This window comes from Vigna unguiculata, chromosome 7 (genome assembly GCF_037176805.1).
Source record: "Vigna unguiculata cultivar grain cowpea cultivar isolate G323 ecotype 2 chromosome 7, ASM3717680v1, whole genome shotgun sequence".
Taxonomy (NCBI): domain Eukaryota; kingdom Viridiplantae; phylum Streptophyta; class Magnoliopsida; order Fabales; family Fabaceae; genus Vigna; species Vigna unguiculata.
Genome location: NC_140798.1, coordinates 42,854,658 through 42,879,056, shown reverse-complemented (window position 1 = coordinate 42,879,056; position 24,399 = coordinate 42,854,658). Strand labels below are relative to the sequence as shown.

The window sequence follows — 24,399 nt, the reverse complement described above, 5'->3', positions numbered from 1 at the left end:
CCGCTAGACAATATTTTTAGAAGTAATTTAATTATTAAAATAAATAAATATTTATATTTGTAAAAAAATAAAGAATAAAATAAGTATCAAAATTTGTTAAATGTAAAGTAATAATATTCTATTTACAATTGTTCTTTTTTACAGAATATAGTTAAATAAAATAAAATATTATATTAAATTAATTTGAGACAAAGTTTATCTGACGAGGTGATTAGTTCATAAAAGCATCTAGATATAGTGTGCAAAACTAAAATTCATATTGAGTTTAACAAATCTTAAGTCACTCGTGTGTTTTTTCAAATTACTAAATTATAGTCATATTATGCACCACTTTAGAAGAAAGACAAGTAATAAAACAATTAACAGTATGTTTTAGCATTATAAATCAATAAGTAATTTTGAAAAAAATAACTGAAAAAAGAAAACAAAGCAGCTGTTAAAATAATTCATATTTTAAAGTAAAAAACTAACTAAAATACATTGAACATTTTTATTAGAGTTGTCAAAGTGGGTCAGAACCCGCCAGCCAACTTAGTGCACCACGATTTCAGAGGAAATTGGGTTGAAATTATTTTACAAATTTCGGTACGAATTAATTTTTGATTCGATCCATGAAAAACTTGACTCATCCGGATTGAATTCATAGTGAGTCAGGTTGGTCGCCAACCCACTCATAAATAAAAGGGTCACACGATTTATTTATTTTTATTTGAGTTAGGTTGGACTATTTTTTTAAACTAATATATTGGATTGACAAATACAAACCTAATACTTTTATGATTTTGTTTTATATTTGAGATTAAACATTATGTTGGATTAATTAAAATTTATTTAAATTTTAATTACAATTATAATTTAGTTTTTTTAAATAAAAAAAGAAAATATAATTTTTTTAATTAGGTAAGTCAGTAAATTAACCTATTTAATCTATGATAGAACAGATCAGATTTGATTTTTTGTTTCTCACAAATAAATAAGTTGAAATGGGAAATGGGCTAGTTCGTAACTGATTAATTCATGATGAACGGTCCGATCAAATCAGACAGCGCATTTTAACGACTCTAAATTTTATGCTAATACGGGAAGACTACTCTTCTTTGCCAGAATTTTATCAACGATTCATTAATATATATTCAAAATTATAATTATTAATTTTAACGAATTTGTGTTAATTTAACGTGTCTTTCGTAACTATTAAGAAGCTACGTTTACTGAAATTATTGTTTTCAATCAAGTCAATGATAAAAAGGAGTGATTGAACGTAAGCTAAGAATAGAGTTGATTCATTAAATAAAAAAATTAAGTCAATGATAAAAGAATTGAGAAAAAAATATTCATCAACCCTTGAAACAGTTCAAAAGATTGTTTCAAAAAATAAGTAATTATTATCCAATATTTTATTACTTAAATATACTTGTTGAAATGTAAATTTGTGAAAATTCATACAATTTTCATTGCTTTATGAAAATTATTGTAAAAATTTTCATTACTCAAGATTAAACAATACAGTCATTAATTTAGAATGAGTCTTTCAGTAGGAGTGATGTTATATGTAATTTTTTATACAAATATTTAATTTTGTTTCGATACAATCAATACATTTTATATTATTTAGAAATTAAAGTCAAATATAATTTAAATATTTTTTTCTTTCATCTTTTAAGATAATTTTTTAGGGATAAAATTACAACGGAAGTCAACACTCCAACGATACTTCGAATTGAAAAAACAAGTTTAAAATGGAATAAAGAGGCAATATAAAGTGAAATTTGAATTCTGTTTTCAATTTTTATTTTGTATTATTTCTGTTTTGTGGCTTTAAAATACGTTATAACCACCTTGACGCGGATAAAGTGGCGTAACGGAATGTTTACCCTAGAATCTAACAAGAATTGAAGGGAATATTATTAACCAAGTCTAGCGTTGAAAAACCTAGAAGCTAGCCTTAGTGGAGTCGGTCAACTGTGACGCTAGTTTTAGTCGCATATAACATAGGCCGGCTGACGTAAATAAATAAAGAAATATAAAAGTTATAGAGGTAGCTTTGGCTAGTTGGCTAGCGGATGCTATGAATAAATATAAGGCTTTTGATTCTTTACCAAATAATTCACCATAACCACAAACCAACCAATTGCACTGTGTAGGATGAGATTGAATGTGAAGATAGTAAAATCGGAGAGGCGAATGAGGAAGAAGTTTAAGGAGACTCAGAAAAGTGAAAAAAGGAAGGAGGGAAATGAGACTCATCCAAAGTCAAAACATATATTTCATATATTTTATGAGATGTCCATCGAATCAATAAAAATGAGACGTTAAAGATAATGTATTGAAGTGAACGGTGGTTACAAAAAGAAAGACTCAGGAAGTTGAGGAAAAACAAATATTTAAAGACTTTGAAAAAAAAAAAAAAAAGTGGAGAGTTTTAAAAGATTGTTGCGCAGTGGAATGGAGTGAATTATTGGGTTTTGGCTGAATGCAAAGTTGTGGGAGCAGCAGTTTAAGTAACGTATGGATTGAAAGAACACTAAACATTAAAGTCAACGATCAAATAGGGGAGAAGCAGAATGTTTGTGTCTGGCCAAGTGGATCCCTTCCACCATCTCAAAATCCTCCCCAACTCGGATGGCACCATCACTCGCCTCCGTGCAGACCCACTCACCCATCCAACTTCCGATGCCACCGTCCCCATCCCCGTTCTCACCCAAGACGCCACCATCAACCAATCAAACAAAACTTTCGCCCGCATATTCCTCCCAGGCCGCGCACTCCATAATTCCTCCAAAAACCTCCTTCTAATGTAACCCCAATTAGACTTATAGCATTGGATCAATGCCTAGATCCATTTTCTTTAATTTCTTTTATTTTTTTAATTTTAATTAAATAAATTTGTTTTAAGTGGTTTGTTTTTCTAAATACAGTCAATTATTGAAATATTTGATATTGGGCCTGCGGCCCAATTCGTATCTATGCTTCCAGCACACCAATTTTTGCTACAGTCCACATCATGCCTAGTTGGCCCATTCTACTTACGCATGATCTGATGTCCATACGCACACCTCCTGCAAGCCAACACTTGATCTTTCTTCGTAGCATCATCTTTATTGGGCTGAGCCCAATTCTTCAACACACATCCAATTTCTTCAGCAATTTTCTTCAGATCTTGCAAGGGGCTTCTTCCTGCACCCAAACCTTCTTCTGTATCTTTTATAATTACTCTTTTGATCCTAATCAACTTTTACCTGTCAAGGTGGTGTTAAGGTGGGTAGGTGAAAGCAAAATTTGCTGTAACCATCGATGCTTTCTTTATATTTCTGCAAAACTGCACCCCCAAATATTTTCATAAGTTCTGTTTCTTCTTTCCGTTCTTCCACCAATTTTTGTGCTGTGCTTTTGAACTCTGGTCCCTCTGGTTTGTGATTCCTGCCTGTATGTGTTTCAAGCTCTGGTCCCGTCTCTGGTTCAAGCTCCGGCAGTTGTCCTTGTTTTATTTTTATTTTTTTCTTTTCATTTGGGTCCCGAATGCAGCGCACAGAGTGGAAACAGTGGCAATGGCCATTTTTGAGAGACCTCTCTCTCTCTGTCTCTTCTTCTCAGGCCTATCTATCCTCTCTTCTTTCCTATCCTTTTCTTTTCTTACTTTTATTTTCACCCAAAACTTATTTTTAAATTGGTTTCACTTTTATTTTTTTTAAACAATAAAAATTGAACAAATGAAAATAAGGCACGCCACACTCTGCACCTCTTTCATTCAAACCTTATACAAAAACAAACAATAAAAAAATATATATGTATTTTTGCGTAATTTGATATTTTTTAGATTTCAAAGTGCTTTCCGAGTGTGTCAGTGATTCCTTTATTTTAATTCTCTTCTTTGTGCTTCATTCTCTTTGAAGGTGGTCCTAGTCCAAGATTCGTGTTAAGTCACGGAGGTCCCTTCATTCTCTCATTGTATTTTTTTTTTTATTCAGTCAAACAGATTTCGTGATCCGTTTCAAGAAAAAGCGAAATGAATTTCAAATCCGTTTGGAATTTTATAATTTTTTTTTTCAGAAACGGAATTCATGATCCGTTTTAGAAAAATATGAACTAGATCTCAAAATTCGTTTCAGAAGTTTCCATGTTTTTTGTTATGAAACGGCTTTTCGGATCCGTTTCATACTTTTCTGAAACAGATAATGAATTCCGTTTCAAAAATTTTTAACTTTTTCCCAGAAACGGAATTCGTAATCCGTTCCAGAAAAAAATGAATTCCAAAATCCGTTTCATAAATTTTCATGTTTTTTATCATTTAGTTTAATTTATTTTTATAATTACATTTATTTTTCAAAAAGTTATTTAAAAATTAAATTAAATACATATATATATATATAATTTTATTTTTAGATATATATTAAAAAATGTGAAAACAATAAAATAAAACAAAAATTAATAAATAAAAAAAACATTTAAAATTAAAAAAACATATACTTTAAATAAATTAAAAATAGTTATAATACATTGAATAATTTTTTAATTTACAGATTAAGTATATTTTAGTTTAATTTGTTTTACAATTTTTCTTTTATATACTTAATTAAGAAATAAATTAAATAAAAAATGGATCTCAAAATCCGTTTCTGGAAGTTGTGAAACGGAATGCGTAATCCGTTTCATATAAAAAAAACACAATTTTCACGAAACGACTTTCAAAATTTGTTTCTAAAAATCATGAAACGAATTTTGTAATTTGTTTCATATAAAAAACGGATTTTTTGGCCCTGACACCGAGCAACCACGTCACCGGACCACCAACTTCGCATCACCGCGATCAGATTTTCGCAGGCGCGCAACCCACCACTATCAGTTCGCCAGTCACCACCATCCTCTGTGCACCTGCCATTCACGAACCTTGCTGGAGAAGAAGAAGGAGGTGCAGAACGCATCTTCACGTAACCATTGTCCCTGCACTTCACACTGTCGTCTCCTCCATTTTCGAACCACCATGACACGTCGGAGAAAAGAATGATTGAGGTGCGGAAGGTGAGAGAGAGGGAGGATTTGGTAGAGGAGCTGAGGTATCAGAGGGTTTGGTAGCTTTGAGAAACTGAAGTGGTCGAGGCGCCGTTGGAAGTACCTGGTTTCGTAGTGAAATTGCAGTGGCGCGAAATGGTTTCCATAGAGCTTCAAGCTGTTCGTAAGCCGTTCGTTTTTTACCAAAATGAAAACATGTGATATTTCTTATCCCCTGCATCATCTTCCCGTAATAGTTTTCATTCCAATGATAGTTAGAAAAAGAATTTTTTGTTGCTGTTACGCGAATAAAAGAGACAAGAGGTGGAGAATTGTTGTTGCCACACAAAGGCTAGGTCAAATGGGATTCAATATTGAGGGGTGTAGAAGGTGGAAGTTGTAGGAGGAGAGATAAATTTTACTCTTTAATCTTTATCTTTTACTGTAGAGGGCAAAGTAGGAATTAAAAAAAAGTTTTTGGAGGTACTGAAGAATCCTTTGGAGGTGCAGGGAGAAGCTCCCTCTTGCAATCTGTTTCACGCGTGCAGCATCTTCCAACATGGTCCTCGCGTGCAACCCAGATTGCTTTCCGCATGGCATCACCAATTCCTTCACGTTTCTACAGAATGAACCCAACACATGCTCGTGGAGCGCCGCTAGGGTTTCTCGCGCAACCTCACTTCACATTTCCACTTGCCAGCTAGTGTTCACGAGAGAAAGCTCTCTCTTTCCCTCCATCTGAAAAGCGCCTCCTTTGTTAGGGTTTCAGTAACAACCCAACCCTCACGCGAACCATCAACCTTGAGTTAGGGTTCCTTTCTTCCACCATCACGTTTTTCATCTTAGGGTTACCGTTAGTTTTGTTTGCCGTTAGGAACCATTGTTAGACGGCGTCCATTTCTTTCCTTCCTTTCTCCGGTTGCCTCTCTTCTATAAAGGGGCAAACCATTGTTTGTAAACACTTAGCTTTGATGAATGTTAGTTCGGTTGAGATCACTCCCACCGTTCGTCTTAGCTCCCCTTTCCCTTTAGATAAGGATTTCTGCTCCTAGGATTCCAAATACAGTGTGTGTGTGAGTTCAGTGTCAGAACGAGAGCTAATCCAACCTTTAAGAGTCTTCCGCTGCAATTCCAATCGTTTCCACCGAATAAACGACTATCGGAGGCCGTCTCTGTTGAACAGAGTGCATTTCCGCCAATCAACGGCACCGATGGCCTCATCACCCTCTCATCGTTTACTTCCACGGCGGCGGCTTCGTCCTCTTCAGCGCTGCCACACATTTTTTCCACGACGCCTGCCTATTTATGTGTTTTTAAAAATAAAATGTGACCGGATATCATTTTTTGCTCTAGCAATCTTGCAATCTTCGTGATTCTGGTGAACGTTGTGATATTTTGATCCAAATATTTGTTTATTTTGAATCTTAAAACCTATAAAATAATATGTTATTCTTATATTTTCATATTGTTTTATTAATTAATTAATATACTTATTAGGTTTAATTAATCGTAAGGTACCCAGTTTGGTACTAGTGTGTCAAATTGGTACCTGCTTTTAAAAAAGTGTCAATTGCATCTCAACTTTTGAAAATTGCTTCAATTAGGTCCCTTTCAGACAGAGTTGACTAACGCCGTTAGTCAACGTGCCACGTGTCAATCTGTGATTTTTTTGATATTTTTTTAAATTTTTAATTTTTTTTAATTTAAATTTTTTTAATTTTTTTTTAAAAAAAAATTAAAAATGCCACGTGTCAAGTCCCTATGTGTGACACGTGGCATTGTCAGTGCCACGTGGCATTGTAATGCCACGTGTCAGTGTCAATATTAGATGTCATTGTGTTGATTTCGATTTAGTCCCCACATATGTCTTTTTGTTTCAATTTAGTACCTAAGTATGTGTATCTGATTTAATTTTGTCCCAATTTTTTTTTAATAATTAAAATATTTTTGTAATCCATTTTTTATAAGATTAAAAATAATTAAGTATAAATATTTTTACAAAATTAAGTACTAATATTTATAATGTTTCTCTCAATTTCAGACCAAATTTATTATTTGTATGAATGTTATGCTATTTTTTTTTTTATTAAAAATGACTTAATAAAATGACTTTTACCACTAAATTTTAATATAAATATCAAATACTTAATTTTTTTAAAACTTTTATACTTAATTACTTTTAATTTTATTAAAAAATATTTTAATTATTAGGTCAAAATTGAATCAAATACACATAAGTAGGTACTAAATTGAAACGAAAAAACATAAATGGGGACTAGATCGAAATCATCACAATGGCATCTGATAGTGACACTGACATGTGGCACTGACAATGCCACGTGTCACACACAGGACCTTTACACGTGGCATTTATATATTTTTTTATAAAAAATTTAAAAAAAATAAAAAAAACCACAGATTGACATGTGGCACGTTGACTAACAACGTTAGTCAACTCTATCTGAAAGTGACCTAATTGAAGCAATTTTCAAAAGTTGGAATGCAATTAACACTCTTTTAAAACCGAATACCTATTTAACACACTAGTCCCAAACCAGGTACTATGCGATTAATTAAACCTACTTATTAATCTATGTTCAATTCTACACAATTGAAATCAATAGGGGCGATCTAATGGTTGGATTTGTGTAACTGGTGTTAGAGTCCAAATCTTACCATCCTTATTCTACAGAGAAAAGAAATCAGTCTTAATTTGTCTACTTTTGTGGATGCACGCTAAAACATTATTTGTGACTTTTTCTTTTGTCCTGTACCTATTTGCTAGCTGTTCTCAATTATCTTCAGGCGACAACCACAGACTCACCCAGGACCACGTTGCAGAAGCTCCAAGTAGACACCACTTTCCTTCACTTATCTATCTTCAGATTCTACTAATATTAAATAAATGATAATAGATGTGTACGTATTTTTGTATGTATATACATAAACATCTCATTTTGCGAAACTATAACGTTTTCCTATTATATATATAACACTCCGTTTCAACTTTGAAGCAGGCAATCACAGGAATTTATATCAGCCATGACACTACTCACAGTGGTTACTGCGTTCTCCATATATCTGATTCTCATCCATGCATCAACGGTTGCTAACTCAGCCATGGATCCCTACAAAGCCCTCAACATCATCCTCAACCCAAACGGCACCCTCACACGCTTAAGCATTCCGCCGCAAAGCCCTCCCTCGCCAGATCCCTCGCTCCCTACACCGGTTCTCTCCAAAGACCTCCCCATCAACAAATTCAACCACACCTGGGCGCGGATCTACCTACCCCACAAAGCACTCCATCATTCCCCCAACGCCAAACTACCCCTCATCGTCTTCTACCACGGCGGAGGCTTCGTTTTCGACAGTGCAGCCTCCACTTACTTCCACGACTTCTGCGTCAGAATGACCAACGCCACGCAGTCCGTCGTCGTTTCGGTCGACTACCGCCTCGCCCCGGAGCACCGCCTCCCCGCCGCCTACGAAGACTCCGTGGAGGCGCTGCACTGGATCAAAGCCTCCAACGACGCCTGGTTGCGCCACGCCGATTACTCCCGCTGCTATCTGATGGGGGAGAGCGCCGGGGGGAACATTGCCTACACGGCGGGTCTACGTGCGGCGGCGGAGGTGGATAAGTTGAAACCGCTGAAGATTAAAGGGTTGATATTGATTCAACCGTTTTTTGGTGGGAGGAAGAGGAGTCCATCAGAGATAAGGCTTGCCGAGGACACCACTATACCCTTGCCCATCACAGATCTGATGTGGAACCTGTCGCTGCCCGTTGGCGCTGACCGTGATCACCCGTATTCAAATCCATTTGTTAACGGTGGAGATAAGATTTTGGATGAGTTTAAGGTATATGGGTGGAGGGTTGCGGTGTTTGGGTGTGAAGGGGACCCACTGGTGGACCGCGAGAGAGAGCTGGTGAAATTGCTTGAGCAGAAGGGTGTGCACGTGGTCGGAAAGTTTTATGAAGGGGGTCGACATGGCATCTTTGTCGGTGACCCTTCCATGTCTGTCCAAGTCTTTCGTTTACTTAAAACTCTTCATTGATCACATGACTGATCAGTTACCCAGCTACATTAATAAACCAATGTTTTTCGTGTTTTATGCACCCAATGTTCAGTAAACCAAACAGAAATGTTTCTTTTTGACACCCAAATTATTTATCTCACTGTTGTGGGCAACAGCCATGAAAAAATTAAATAATAATAATATTTTGATTAATAAATTTTGATAATTTTTTTTAATATGAGATGTCATTTTATATTAATTTTAAAATATTTAAAATAAAAAAATAAAAAATCACTTAAAAAATATCATTTAAAAATAAAAAAAAGTTGTTAAAATTTAATAGATAAATTTTTTTTTTCAAAAATAAAAACGAAAAGGAAAACAGTCCGTGAAATATCACCGTTCCACGTCATATTTGCAAGAAAAATGAATCTTTTACACAAAAAAACACCGCTCGACAATATTTTTAGATGTAATTTAATTATTAAAATAAATAAATAAATATTTATATCTGTAAAAAGAAAAGAATAAAATAATAAGTACCAAAATTTGTTAAATGTAAAGTAATAATATTCTATTTACAATTGTCCTTTTTTTACAGAATATCGTTAAATAAAATAAAATAAAATAAAATATTATATTATATTAAATTAATTTGAGACAAAGCTTATCTAAGACGAGGTGATTAGTTCATAAAAGCATCTAGATATGGTGTACAAAATTAAAATTCATATTGAGTTTAACAAATCTTAAGTCACTCGTGTGTTTTTTCAAATTACTATAAATGATAATCATATTATGTATAGTTAAATGAGCTAGTGAACTAATCTATTTAATTTATTGACCCGTAGTAGAATAGATCATGTTTAAATATTTTTGGCTTTCTAATAAATAAATTAGGTTGAATTGATTCAATAAGTGATAACCTGTGATAAATTGGACCAAATCAAATCAGATAACATGTTTTAACAACTTTAATTTTTATGCTACTACAGAAATACCACTCTTGTTTCTTCTTTGCTAAAATTTTATCAACGATTTATTAATATTATTCAAATTATTAATTATTAATTTTAACGAATTGTTTTAATTTAACGTGTCTTTCGTAATTATTAAGAAGCTATGTTTAATGAAATTATTGTTTTCAATAAAGTCAATGATAAAAATGTGGGATTGAATGTAAGCTAAAAATAGAGTTGATTCATTAAATGAAAAAATTAAGTCAATGATAAAAGAATTGAGAAAAAATATTCATCAACCCTTGAAACACTTCAAAAGATTGTTTCAAAAAATAAGTAATTATTATCCAAATATTTTATTACTTAAATCTATTTGTTAAAATGGAAATTTGTAAAAATTCATACAATTTTCATTACTTTATGAAAATTATTGTGAAATTTTTCATTACTCAAGATTAAACAATACAGTCATTAATTTAGAACGAGTCTTTCATTATTAGAGAAGTAATGTTTTGTATAATTTTTTATACAAATATTTAAGTTTGTTTTAGTAATCAATTCTACGTTATATAGAAATTGAGACCAACTATAATTTAAATATATTTTTTTCTTTCATGTCCTAAACGTTTTTCAAGAATAAAATTGTAACAAAATTCCACAACGGACTATATAAAAACATAATCGATATTTAGCATAACAAAATGAAATAAATACGCAATATAAAGTGAAATCTTAATTCTCCGTTAAATTTTTATTTTGTATTATTCCTGTTTTGTGCCTTTAAAATACATTATAACCACCTTGACGCATATAAAGTGGCGGAACGGAATGTTTACCCTAGAATCTAACAAGAATTGAAGGGAATATTATTAGCCAAGTCTAACGTTGAAAAGGAATAGCACAAGAAAAACCTAGAAGCTGGCCTTAGTGGAGTGGATCAACTGTGACGCTAGTTTTAGTCGAATATAACATAGGCCGGCTGACGTAAATAAATAAATAAATATAAAAATTATAGAGGTAGCGTTGGCTAGTTGGCCAGCGCATGCTATGAATAAAAATAGGAGGCTTTTGATTCCTTACCAAATAATTCATCATAACCACAAACAGCAACTAACACTGAGCTACCACAAACAACAACTAACGAACCAACTGCCAAATAGCCTTCAACACTTTATATTGGTGCTCGACTGTGTTCAAATATGGCTTTTCAATCAAATAAGAAAGGGGATTGAATGTGAAGATAGTAAAATCGGAGAGGCGAATGAGGAAGAAGTTTAAGGAGACTCAGAAAAGTGAAAAAAGGAAGGAGGGAAATGAGACTCGTCCAAAGTCAAAACATATATTTCATATATTTTATGAGATGTCCGTCGAATAAATAAAAATGAGACGTTAGAGATAATGTATTGAAGTGAACGGTGGTTACAAAAGAAGACTCAGGAAGTTGAGGAAAAACAAATATTTAAAGACTTTGAAAAAAAAAAAAAAAGTGGAGAGTTTTAAAAGATTGTTGCGCAGTGGAATGGAGTGAATTATTGGGTTTTGGCTGAATGCAAAGTTGTGGGAGCAGCAGTTTAAGTAACGTATGGATTGAAAGAACACTAAACATTAAAGTCAACGATCAAATAGGGGAGAAGCAGAATGTTTGTGTCTGGCCAAGTGGATCCCTTCCACCATCTCAAAATCCTCCCCAACTCGGATGGCACCATCACTCGCCTCCGTGCAGACCCACTCACCCATCCAACTTCCGATGCCACCGTCCCCATCCCCGTTCTCACCCAAGACGCCACCATCAACCAATCAAGCAAAACCTTCGCCCGCATATTCCTCCCACGCCGCGCACTCCACAATTCCTCCAAAAACCTCCCTCTCATCGTTTACTTCCACGGCGGCGGCTTCGTCCTCTTCAGCGCTGCCACACATTTCTTCCACGACGCCTGCCTAAACCTCGCAAAAGACACCAATTCCATCGTCGTTTCCGTCGACTACCGCCTCGCCCCCGAACACCGACTCCCCGCCGCCTACGACGACGCCGTCGAAGCCCTTCACTGGCTCAAATCCAACCCGCACGATTGGTTGAGAAACCACGCCGACTATTCCAACTGTTACCTCGTGGGAAGTAGCGCCGGAGCCAACATCGCGTACCACGCGGCTCTACGCGTGGCTGCCCAAACTAACTCTCACGGGATTAATTACCTGGAGCCACTTAAGATCCGAGGGCTGATATTGAGTCAACCGTTTTTCGGGGCCACACAGAGGGTTCCATCTGAGGTGAGGCTTGCTGAGGATCCGGTTTTGGCGCCGCACGTGTGTGACGTGCTGTGGGAGTTGTCGTTGCCCGTTGGGGTTGACCGCGAGCACGAGTATTGCAATCCTCGTGGTGGCGATGGCGGCGTGATTTTGGAGAGGGTGAGGGAGCTGGGGTGGCGCGTGTTGGTGAGTGGGTGCCATGAGGACCCTCTGGTCGACCATCAGATTGGTCTGGCCACACTGGTGGCGGAGAAGGGCGTTCCCGTTCTCACCAGCTTTAGCCCAACGGGATCTCATGGGGCTGAAGTTCGTGATCCACTCCACCAAAATCGACTCCATCACCTCGTTCAAAATTTCATTGCTCCTCCTCCCTCCATCCACAATTTATCACCTCAAAACTCTGCTTAACAACCCCTTTTCTTTTTCTTAAGATCCTTCATTATGTTTTTACTCTTGCCAAAATGTTTATTTTTCACTATCTTTCTTTCAGGGTATCATGTATTTTTAACTTTTATATGTAACCATGTCACACGGAAATTTTACGTCATTGAAATTTTACTGCATACGATTTCTTATTAACATTATGTTAAGATGTTAAGGTTCTCATATTTAATATTAGATGTATGTCTGTTGCATTTATATAAATCCTACCGTTAGTATCAGAGCTAATATTTTATCTAATAATAAATATTTATACATTTTTACATATGATTTATATGTTAAATTATATTATGTAATAAATTTAATTTTTTTAAAATTATATGAAAATTTGTAGACATTATATGATTGATAAGAATATGAAATTTAATGGTTGAATAAATTTAAATATTATTATGAACGATTAAAGATATAATTTAATAAACTTTTGTGTATCAAGTAACACTTAATATATATTTTTCAAATAAGTTTTAGGATTTGTGAAAGCAATGGGTTTTTTGAATCACAATACTTGAACACAGGCGAAAGGGCCAAACCAATCTTAACGGAAGGGATTTCTGAACGGGATTTTCTTTCTCCACTTCCAAGAATTTTTTCTACACCTCTAAAAAAAATTTAAAATTTCAAAAATATCTTTTAATCATTTAAACGAAACCATATAAATCATATTCTCAAAATTTTATTTTCAGATGTCGACTTTCAATAAAAAAAATTCCAAAAATTAACATCCAATTAAAATTTTAGACTTCCAAATATCAAAATATATATATATATATATATATATATATATATATATTCGAAAGTTGACTTTCAATATATATTTTTTTTACTTTTAAAAGTCTAAATTCTTCACCGAATTTTAACTTTCTTAAATATCTTTATCGAAAGTCGACATCATTAATTTAAGGGTGTGATCTATGTAATTTTTTTAAATGGTCAAAAAGTAGGTTTAGGTTTTAAAAAACTTTTGAAAATGTAAAAGAAATATCGGAGAAGTAAGAAGAAATTCCCTTTCTGAACCAATCCCTTCATTCTAATATCAACACCTTCAAACTTAATATCAAGATAATATATAAGACAAATATTACAAATAGCGTAACGAAATTTAAAAGGAAACAAATAATATAATTGTTTAAATATGAAAAGCTATTTTTTTATTTTTTATTATAAAAGATTACTTACGCAATAAAAGGTAAAAAAACTATTTTATTAAAACAGATAATAAATGTTACCTTACAAGAGCAAAAAAAAATCTTATTCATATAATTAAAAGTAAAAGATAAATTTAATAAAAAATTTAAAAATAAAATAAATATAAAAATCAGAAGTTAATATTTTAAAAGGCACTACTTTAAGTAAAATATTTAAAAGCGTTAAATTGGTAAAAAAAAAACTTACTAATTAGATCAAAGAAATTTATCTCCTACTTAGAAAAATTAGAAACTGGATTAACATCCAAAACCTAGTTGTTGTTGTTGTTGATTGTAGTGTGCAAAAACGCGGGCAGTATTTTTCTAAAAAACAAACTCTTGAAAAAGGTGAGGCTTTAATTACAATTTGGGAGGTGACAATAGTAAATCCTTGAAAAAGATTTAGTGTTCGGACTTTACATTGATGAAAAGGTCCAATATTAGAGAACAGTCATGAACAAGCAACGAGTTTCCCAGGCCCATCCTCCCAAAAACACCTCTTTGTTTTAACCGTTGGTTGTGACGGGTGAAGTTTGTTTGAAGACTTCGTAATTTATAACAAATAAAATCCGGGAGAGATATTGTGTACCAATTGAAATAATTAATTTAATTAGCCTTTAATTTTCTTCAAGAGTTACCTTATTAGATTGCCTCTATTGAATTAAACATTATTATTTGTTCCACGGTAATTGATAATGAAATTAAACATAAATAAATTTCATGCTTCAAACAAACTGAAATACTGCACATTATTTTCGATATGTAATTCTAATTTGTGATTGTAATCTGTTCCACAAACACAGGAAAAGGGGCCTCTACTTTTAAATTCTAAATACGTGCATGTTTCGAGGAGTATATAATTAATGTATGTATGTGTGTATATGTACACGTTCCACGTTTATCATGAGACGGATTTTCATTATTTTTGAACAGTAAAGACGAATACAACGTATGGAACAAAAATGAAGATAATATATTCTGCAAACTCACCCAATTTTTTAGACATATTTTAATAGTGTCTTTAGTTTTTAGTTACGTGGAAAACTCTAAATCTCAAGTTTGAATGAGAGTCTTATGAGGTAAGACGTTAATCAGCAGAGCTCTTTATCACTTAATGAGTCTACAAAAATCCATTAGACTGGAATAAATAATTGAATATGTGTCAAAAACGTTGTCGCTTCTATTAACGAGACATTTCACGATCGATCTGCCATGTTTGTGTCGGAGATCATGGCACGTAATTTGTGGAATGAAATTTGAAGTAAAACATAATAAATTTTTCATTAAACAACATTTTATTTTACACGAGGTATGGACGTTAACCAGCGCGATCTCATCAAGCATTTTTGTCCTCACATGCCCCTAATCCTTCTCTAAAGGCCATCTAATTAGTTATGGCTAGAGTCACCATTCAAGAGTTGCTAAGATGCGATTATCTTTTTTCACCAAAAATGCATTCTCATTTTAAGAGGCTAAATATGTTTTTTATTTTTCAACTTTTAGTGAAAATTAGAAGTAGTCTTTTTTGAAAACTTTAAACTAATTTAGACCCTTAATCTTGTAAATACATAAATTTAATCATTTAAACCAAATTTACTAAGTTGATTTGACGTTTTAAGAACATTTTATTAAAGTATTTTAGTTTGTAAAATATTTTTGTTTGAATGTTTGTTAAAAAACACATTTGAAATATTAAATAAACTTAACAAAATTTAGTTTAAAGAACTAAATTCACACATTTTTAAATATAAGAGACTAACATGGTTCAAAGTTTTCAAGAGGGACTAATTTTAATTGGCACTAAAAGTTGAAGGACAAAAATATATTTAAACCTATTTTAAGTTTGTCAAAATAATTAAGTTATATCAAGCATGCCAAATAAAATTGAGTTCAAATTTTTTGAGCAATGCGGATTTGAACTTTTATAAAATGAAAAAATATTAACTAAATTGATAAATGCTTTGTATTAGGTTAATTTAAAAAAAAATAATCAAATAAAGAACAATAATCAATTAATGAAGAAGGGGAATGAGGTGGGGTTCAGTCCCATTTTATACTCACTAGTGCATTTTACTAGTTGCAAGAGAAAAATTATTGAGATTTTTTGTCTTTTGTAACAATGAAAATTATGAGATAGGACAAAAACATATATTTCAATGAATAGCTGCAGCTACAGCCTATAAAAGTGCAGTATCTGTTGAATTATAGCTAATAGATAGACTTGATCAAGATAAGTTTCTTGAGATTCCATTAAGAGATTGGTGTTATATATTATCATTATGTAATTTATAAGAAGCAGGCAAAATATTTTAATTTCCGTCTTTGGTTTTATCTAAAACTACAAAAATATGCTTATTGCAATACTGCAACCACTTATTACACTGAGCTTATTATATACATCACTCCTGAAACTTCTCACTTTTAAATGGAAATTTAAAATTTTCATTTAAAAGGAAAAATTATTATTAATTTGTTACTGAGTAGATCAGTCTGATAACGTATTTTTTTTTCTATCTTTATTGTGAGAGGAACAATTTAGGTTTCAATATTATTTCATGATTCCACTAGTAATCAATGTCTTGAATGTCGAGATTCCATTACGTCTCGGTGCAGCATTTTCTTCTGCCTAAAAATTTATGAAAATAAAAGAGTGATGTAATAAATTTGATAGATTAAAAAATATTATAATTGATAAAATATGTTATACATTATTATTTACTATAAAATCAAAAATTAATATAAAAAATAATTTTTAAAAGTATAAATTAAAACTATAATATATTGGAAGAAAAATTATTATATTTTTTATTAAAAATAATATTTAAAACCACAAATTAAAATATATTCAATAAATATCAAAATATAAATTATTTTATTATTTTAATTATACATATTTATTACAGTATAAAAATAATATATATATATATATATATATATATATATATATATATATATATATATATATATAGTAAAATACAACTAATACATAATTATATATAGTGTTCACTCTCTGTACAAATCTTCTTATACATGAGAAGAAAGTTTTAGATAACAATTTTTTTCATTTTTCGTGCTTTATTGATATTAACTGTACTGTTTTTTCAAACTTACGTTGGTCATTTTGCTATGTGAGTGTCGGTTCGCTGAAACAAATATAGTTGTTAGAGTTTTACATATATAAATTCAAAGGTAGTATTATTTTGATATCTAACCAATTTTTACAAACTGTATATTTATTATTTTGTTCTTTAATATATTTTTTCTTTGCAAATGCAAAAGTTATTTTTGTAATGATTAAACTACTCCTGCAATTGATATTTATACAAAATGTTGATAAAAAACACATTGTCAATAAAAAATATTATCATCTTTACATCTAAAAATTACTTTATTAACAGAAAAATAAAATTAACATAAAAAATACAATAATATAATGTAGAAACTTTGAATATAGAAAAAAACCTACAATCACATAAAATAATTATTACATGTAAATTTTCTCTTAACCCTTTAATTATAAATACATCAACACTCACTCAGACTCTCCAAGATAAAAAAGTCAATTATTCATAAAAAGTCTATTATATAATTATTAATATTATCTTTAAATTATTTTAGACAATATGAAATTTTTCCAAACGTTTTATTTTAATCAGTTCAATAAAAAATATATTTTCTAAAATTTAACTAGTTCGCTCGTCACCAATGACGATTATCACAATAAATTATATCTATCTCAACAAATATTTTCTATCTAGTTGATTGGTAATTATTAGTTATTAAACAAATCTGATTTGCATGATTTTATTTTACTATTTTCAACGAATATAGATACTCATACTTAAATTAATTTCAAAATATTTCGTGATTCCTATAACCATTCAACAATTAATCTTAAACATTATCCCGTAAACTAAATATTTATTGATCTACTAATATGTACATAACTATTTTATTCGTATGATTCTTTATTCATCTATTAATGAATGAATATTTTTTAACAGATAAATGAACTAGCAAAAAAAGTGTATTAAAAAAAATTGTACATTTCAAGGATAAAATGGCTAATTCTAAAATACATTTATAAATTATTATACGATTCAAATTAATATCTCTCACCTTATACAGACATTTATTTACACTATACTATACTCTTGTTACTAAGTGTAAGTGATTCAGTGACGGATCTTCACACACAAATTTGAAAGGGTTATAATAATTTACTCAAAATTAATATATTTAATTATTGCTATTAATTTAATATATATATATATATATATATATATATATATATAATTGAGTATTGAATTTTTCTTTAAAAAAATGACAAATTTTAAGTTGTATTTGATATATACTCCATTTCAAATAAATTTTTCTAATTTCATCTCTTTCACTTTTTATTCATTGGATACTCTCGTATTTGAGAATGTTTCCTTGTTAAGTTTCAAACAATTAATATAAAATTCCCATCTATAATTTTTTGAATCTTAAAAGATTGTTCCTCTAATCCAACCATTGGATCTTCATGTTTGAAAATATGTAAAGAAGGTAAATAAGTAAATTTGTCTTGTTTCCATATTCACTTATATCTTCCCTTCTCTCACTTAAAAGAAATAAATATTTAATTTTATTTTTCATCAATATACTTATTTAAAAAAAATTAAGACTAAAAATAATTTCAAAATTTAATCAAAAATTGAGAGACGTAATTGCTAAAAAAATTATATGATAATTAAGCAAAAATTAAAAAATGATTATGAATAAACATATATTATATAACTTTTCCTTTTACATTCATAAAAATACAAATATATAAAAAACTTATGAGATGAAAAAAATATTAACTATTAAATTAATATTTCACTGTCAAGAGATAAGAGAAAATTACCTTTTTATTTTAAAAAAATGAAGGAGAACACATAAAAAATGAGAGCAGAAAGAATGAATTTGTGTCTAACTTCTTTTTTAAAAACCAAAAACAAAAGAAAACTTACAAAAGTGAAAGATAACTAGAATATGCGAGAAACTTAAAAGATAATGAGAAATAACATAAAAAATATCCCAATAAATTTGTTCTTCTTTATTATATTTAATTATTTATTTATTTATTAGCATTAAATACTATATTTTATAAAGTAATAAAAGTCTATCCAATTTAATTTTCATATCAATATAATATATTATTTAATTTAATTTTAAAATAATATATTTAAAGAAATTAAAAAATTTGGGATATAATTTTAAAAAATTTTGGGGCCCCTAAACACACACACTAAAATCCACCGCTTATGTGGTTGACATAAAATTAGTAAAGAATACTGGAAAATTTAAGCAATTAAATATATATTTAATTAAATGTAAATGTAATGAAATCCAAAAATCAGACGGATCTTAGAAAGTTCGTAGGGAGATGCTCTCCCAAGATTTTTTAAATATATTTTTAAAATATTTTTAGATTGATTTAAATTTTTTATAAAATATATTATTTAATATTAATAAATAAAAAAAATTAAACATAATAAAGAATAATAAAATTTATTGAGATATTTTTGTTTTTATCTCTTATTTTAAGTTTCTCATGTATTGTATTTATTTATTATTCTTGCATCTCTTCTTTAGTTTTTGTTTCAAAAAAAATTAAAAAATTAGACATAAATTCATTATCTTCGTTCTCAATTTTCATCCGTCATCTTTTAAGATACAAAGGTAACTCTCTCATTTCTCTTATATAGAAAAATATTAGCTTGATATTTTTTTTTCATCTTATGAGATTTTTATATATTTATTTTTGTATGAATATAAAAAGAAAAGTTGTGTTCTATGTTTTTTCATAACCATTTCTTAAATGAGATTTGATTATCATATATATATATATATATATATATATATATATATATATATATATATATATATTTTAGTAATCACGTCTCTCAATTTTTGATTAAATTTTGATAAATTATTTTTTAGTCTTATTTTTTTTAAAATAGGTATATTGATGAAAAATAAAATAATAGATTCATGTTTTTTAAGTGATTAAAGGAATGATACCTGAAAAGATGAAAATAATACAAATTTACTTCTTCACTTATTTTTAAATATAAGACTAAGAATTCAATTATGAAACTAGATAACCATTTCTTAAAATTAAAAAAATATAAGCACGAAGTTTTATATTAATTCTTTTGAATTGTAGGTAGAATATTTTATATTAATTTTTTGAAACTTATTATAAAAAAATATTCTCAAATGAGAATATTAAGGAAAAAAATAAAATTAGAAAAGGTTATTTAAAATAAGTTTTATATCAAATACAATTTTAAAATTATAATTTTTTTAATAAAAAATATACAAAATTTTAATATTAAATTATTTATACTTTTATAATAATAATAATAATAATAATTAAATATATAAAATTTAAATATATTATTTGCTCCTTATTTTTTTTTATCGAGACACCCATGATAATGAACTAAAACTAAGATGTGTGTAACTGGAACACCACCCAGAATTTTGCTCACGTAAGGCAGAAGTGGTAACAGAAATATGATGTGGCTTACATTATTATGTTTCTTTCCAAACCAAAAGAAAGATAAGGAAGAAGCAAACAGTAACTTGAGTGAGATAAAATAATTAATTAAATGAAAGTCAACTATAACATCTAAGTATAGCATTTCAATTTCTTTCTCAGACTGATGACAAGAAAGTTTCAGCATCTAAAAGGACCACTTCAATCAAAATGGCCGTTAATGCTCTCAATTAGAGCAGCCTCCAACTTCTTTCGGAAATCATAATTTTACACTTTCAATCAATCATGAGGACAGATATGACATAAGTGAAAAAAAAAACACTTAATTAAATTTTAAATAATTTTAATCAATTTTTTTATGAAAGTATTTCAATTTATTAAATATTTTTATATTTTAAAGTGAATATTTTATGGTTAATTTTGTTATTGATAAGATAATTAAGTTGTTATTTCAAGTTTTTTTATCTTTAATTTTTCAATTCATTTGTATTTTAGTTATTATTTTTTTTACCTTTCAATCAACTCATTAAAAAAAGAAAAAACAAATTAATCAATAAATTGGTACTAATTAAAGAAAAAATTAGCAAAAGTAATCAATATGTTGTAAAAAATCATAAAACTAATAATCTTATAAACCAGTTAACATAAAAATAAAACAACTTAAATGAATATAGTAATTATAAATTAATTAAGAGCGTTCAAATTTATGAAGTAATTAAAATTTAAATTAAAAAATCATAAATTAAAAAAAGTGTTAGAATGTTATAAAAGATTGAGGTCTGAAAATTCAATATTAATTTTTAAGGGTGTGTTTAAAAATTAGGCAAAAGGTAAAAGAGGATCAACTAAAATTGTATAAACAAGAGAGTGGAAAAGGTTCATATTAACCATCTCTTCATTCAAATTAAAGAATTTGCTTCAAACAGGCCAACACTAATAACAGTGTAAATGTTTGTTACGTTGTTATTCAGTAAGACATTATCATGCATAATAAATATGTTGACTATTATAATTTTAACATAAAATTTATTCTTTGTGAGTACAAAACTTTTTATATTGATAGTATATATAAAAAAATATAAAATATTTTGATTAGTCGAATCAATTTTGTGTTGTTTTATCATATATTTATGACTAATTATTATAAATAAAATTTTCATAAATATACAATTCCATTTTATACATATTTTATTTAAGTCAATTTTAAAAATATTTAATTAAATAAAAGCTAAGTTTTATTTGGACATAGAAAATATGTAATTTAAAAATGGTTGACTTGTACACTTAACTATCCTATTTATTCCAAATATTTGACGCCATTCACATGTTTTTTTTTTTTTTTTTTTTTTTTATAGTTTGGATGAAGTTAAATAGATTGCTATTGTATTCAATATATGATAATGATATTGATATATTATTTTTTTTACATTTTCATATAACTTGTTATTATCAAATTAAGGAGAAAAATATATATTCTAATACATTCTGTACGATTACTTTGACACAAAAAAAAGTTGTTGAAATAATTATTTGTGAATATCAAAGTTCACTACGTCTATTATACTTTCTATTCTTGTCTATATAATAAGTTTTAAAATATTGTACTATTTTTTCTCAAATAATTAAATATTAAACAATTAGTACTATGCAAGAAACATTTAAGTAAAATCTATTATTTCTGACAACATTTTTCTGTTTTCTTTGTTCTAGTTTTCTCTCCAATTAAACTAATTGTCAATTGTGATTATGTAAATATTACATTTTAGAATCTTGTCTAGCTTTCTGGAAACTTACAATTTTCTTTCCCATATAAAAATTATGTTCTTGGTTTTGATGCAACGAACAACGAGTGAGGTGAGGGTCATTAAATTAAGAATAAGGTGTACACAATTTTACAATACTCAATAAATTATAGTTACTAATAAAAAATATATTAAAAATAAAGTATTAGAAAATGGCATGCTAGCATTTCACTTAATTTAATCCATTGGAATTAATTTATCCGTAATTCGATCTGACCCTTATTGTCGTTATAGGACACAAGTTCATTCCTTTTTTTCTTTTTAATTAAAGGTGACATTTCCCTTAAGAAAAGTTGCTTCAATTACCAAATCACATATGCACATTACATGAAGAACTCTTCTTCTATAACGTGAAACGAAAATTTGAAATTTGGAAAATCACAAAATTACCCGAAGAATTTAGTTTATTGATTCCCTTTGAACTATTTTATCTTCCACATTGGGTTGGTAGCTTCTGTTTTCCATGCGTGGAACAGGTGTGGACGTGTCACTTGATGTGGCTGTCGAAGTTTGAGTGAGTTGATTTCCGTTGAAGCCAGTTGGTAAATGCCTCAAGGGTTTTCATGTCAGCTCTGTAATGCTTTTGAGTGAACTCAAGGAGCATGGGCCATGTAAAATCTGGGTAGAGTCTTGGGCTCAAATGGTCCACTAATTCACATGGTGGACTCACCACCTTGTCACTTCTCGGACACAAAAAGAAAGCAAGAGATTTTCTTGTTGTCTCGCTGTTCACCACTGCCCTGTGCAAACAGCTCTTGTATCTTCCATTTGAAAGAGCCTATCATCATCATCATCATCATCATCATCAACACACACACATGGTAAGACAAATGCATGAAAGTGAAGAGTAATTAAGATAGTGACATTACCATGAAGGTATCGCCAACATTGACAACAAAAGCATTGAAAACAGGTTTAATGGAATGCCACTCATTGTCAACACAAACTTGCAGGCCTCCAACCTGGTCTTGGTGAAGAATGGTCAAAGAGGTTGGATCACAATGAGGTCCAGTGCCTAAAGTCAGGTCTGGTTTTTGACAGGGAGGGTAGTAATTCAGCCTCATTATGGAGCTATTCTCTTCAAAGAACTCCCTGAAATAAGCTCTACCAACCCCAAGGCTCATTCCTAGAAGCTCCATTATACCTAAAGAAAGATTGCTCATGGCTTCACAGTAGTCCTGGTAAACATTCCTGCATAAATATGCAGAAAATATATGAGTCCAAACATACATATATTTTGCATAAGATCTCTGAAATTTTAAATCTCATAGTTTGATTACCCAAATTGGTGAAACTCTTTGCCCATTTTATCGCACAAGTAGTCCTTGACAAGGGTTGGTGAGTTATTGCGTGCGGAGTACTGAAAGGAAAGGGTCTCTTTCCAAGGGAGCTTAGAGGAGAACCTGCCGGTGAAGCTACTGGCGTAGCCGCAGTGCTCCCCCGGCATCCTCTGAGCCCTCTGTTTGTGAGACAGGGGAAGGGCAAAGAAGTGGTCCATGTAAAGATGAGCGTCAGATATCAACTGCTGCTGAATCCCATGGTTGACAACCAGAAAGAAGCCGTGCTTTTGGCATGCTTCACCGACGAGTCTGGAGGCTTCCGCCGCAGCAAGAGGGTCACCGGAGAGGAAGCCTCCCAAGTCAATGAACGGAACCTGTAACTCAGGCTCATCCAAGCATGCTTTCTCCTCATCAGGCCAGATGAACTGAGAGGGTATGTGAAGTTGGTGTCTGAGGACGGAGGCATCAAAGACAAGAGGGTGTTGATCTTGTTCTTTGATTTCTTGGTTGGATGGTTGAGGCATGATGGGGATGGGGTGCATGCTTGTTATGCAGTCTATTGCCATTGCAATATTAATTATTAATAATGAGTAATACAAGGTTGTTGTTGGTTTGGTTTATGTTGTGTTGTGTGTTGTGAGGGGAGGAAGAGAAGAGGGAGAGAAATAAGTTGGTAGAAGAGATGAAAGAAAAGCCAAGGCCGCTTGTTGGGGAAATGGTGGAACAAATATTGGAATCTTATATAAGCTCCCAGTCTCCGACACACGCACACACGCACACTCTCTCTCCCACCCCACTTTGATCCATTCACCAACACCTCCTCCCATCACTTTCACAATTTCTCTACTCACTCTTCAATTTCTTTCTATTTCCTCCAGATTCTTCTCATAACTCATTTTGTAAAATCAATCATTTTATTATATATATTGCCTTATTTATAATATA

At 30.5% G+C, this 24,399-nt stretch overlaps 1 protein-coding gene and 2 pseudogenes across 2 annotated transcripts; 2 read left to right on the top strand and 1 right to left on the bottom strand.

The window, feature by feature from the left end:
* The first annotated feature begins 7,928 nt into the window (after positions 1-7,928).
* On the top strand, positions 7,929-9,109 carry LOC114191488 (carboxylesterase 1 pseudogene; annotated as a pseudogene). Its single transcript, XR_014996754.1, has one exon. The product of XR_014996754.1 is annotated as a carboxylesterase 1 pseudogene (transcript).
* Positions 9,110-11,124: 2,015 nt separating this feature from the next.
* On the top strand, positions 11,125-12,794 carry LOC114191487 (carboxylesterase 1 pseudogene; annotated as a pseudogene).
* A 9,663-nt stretch (positions 12,795-22,457) lies between these two features.
* LOC114192332 (gibberellin 20 oxidase 2-like) lies at positions 22,458-24,184 on the bottom strand. Its single transcript, XM_028082023.2, has 3 exons — positions 23,455-24,184; positions 23,044-23,365; positions 22,458-22,952 (listed from the first exon to the last, which is right to left on the bottom strand). The coding sequence occupies exons 1-3, from the start codon at positions 24,018-24,020 to the stop codon at positions 22,662-22,664; spliced, it is 1,179 nt and encodes a 392-aa protein (XP_027937824.1). The 5' UTR covers positions 24,021-24,184; the 3' UTR covers positions 22,458-22,661.
* Positions 24,185-24,399: the final 215 nt, after the last annotated feature.

Excerpts from the sequence above, each read along its gene's own strand:
- LOC114192332 (XM_028082023.2), bottom strand. The coding sequence starts at position 24,020 with ATGGCAATAGACTGCATAACAAGCATGCACCCCATCCCCATCATGCCT. Across the intron at positions 23,366-23,454 it reads AAAGAGTTTCACCAATTTGG|GAATGTTTACCAGGACTACT; the intron begins GTAATCAAACTA and ends ATATTTATGCAG. Across the intron at positions 22,953-23,043 it reads ATGTTGGCGATACCTTCATG|GCTCTTTCAAATGGAAGATA; the intron begins GTAATGTCACTA and ends TGATGATGATAG.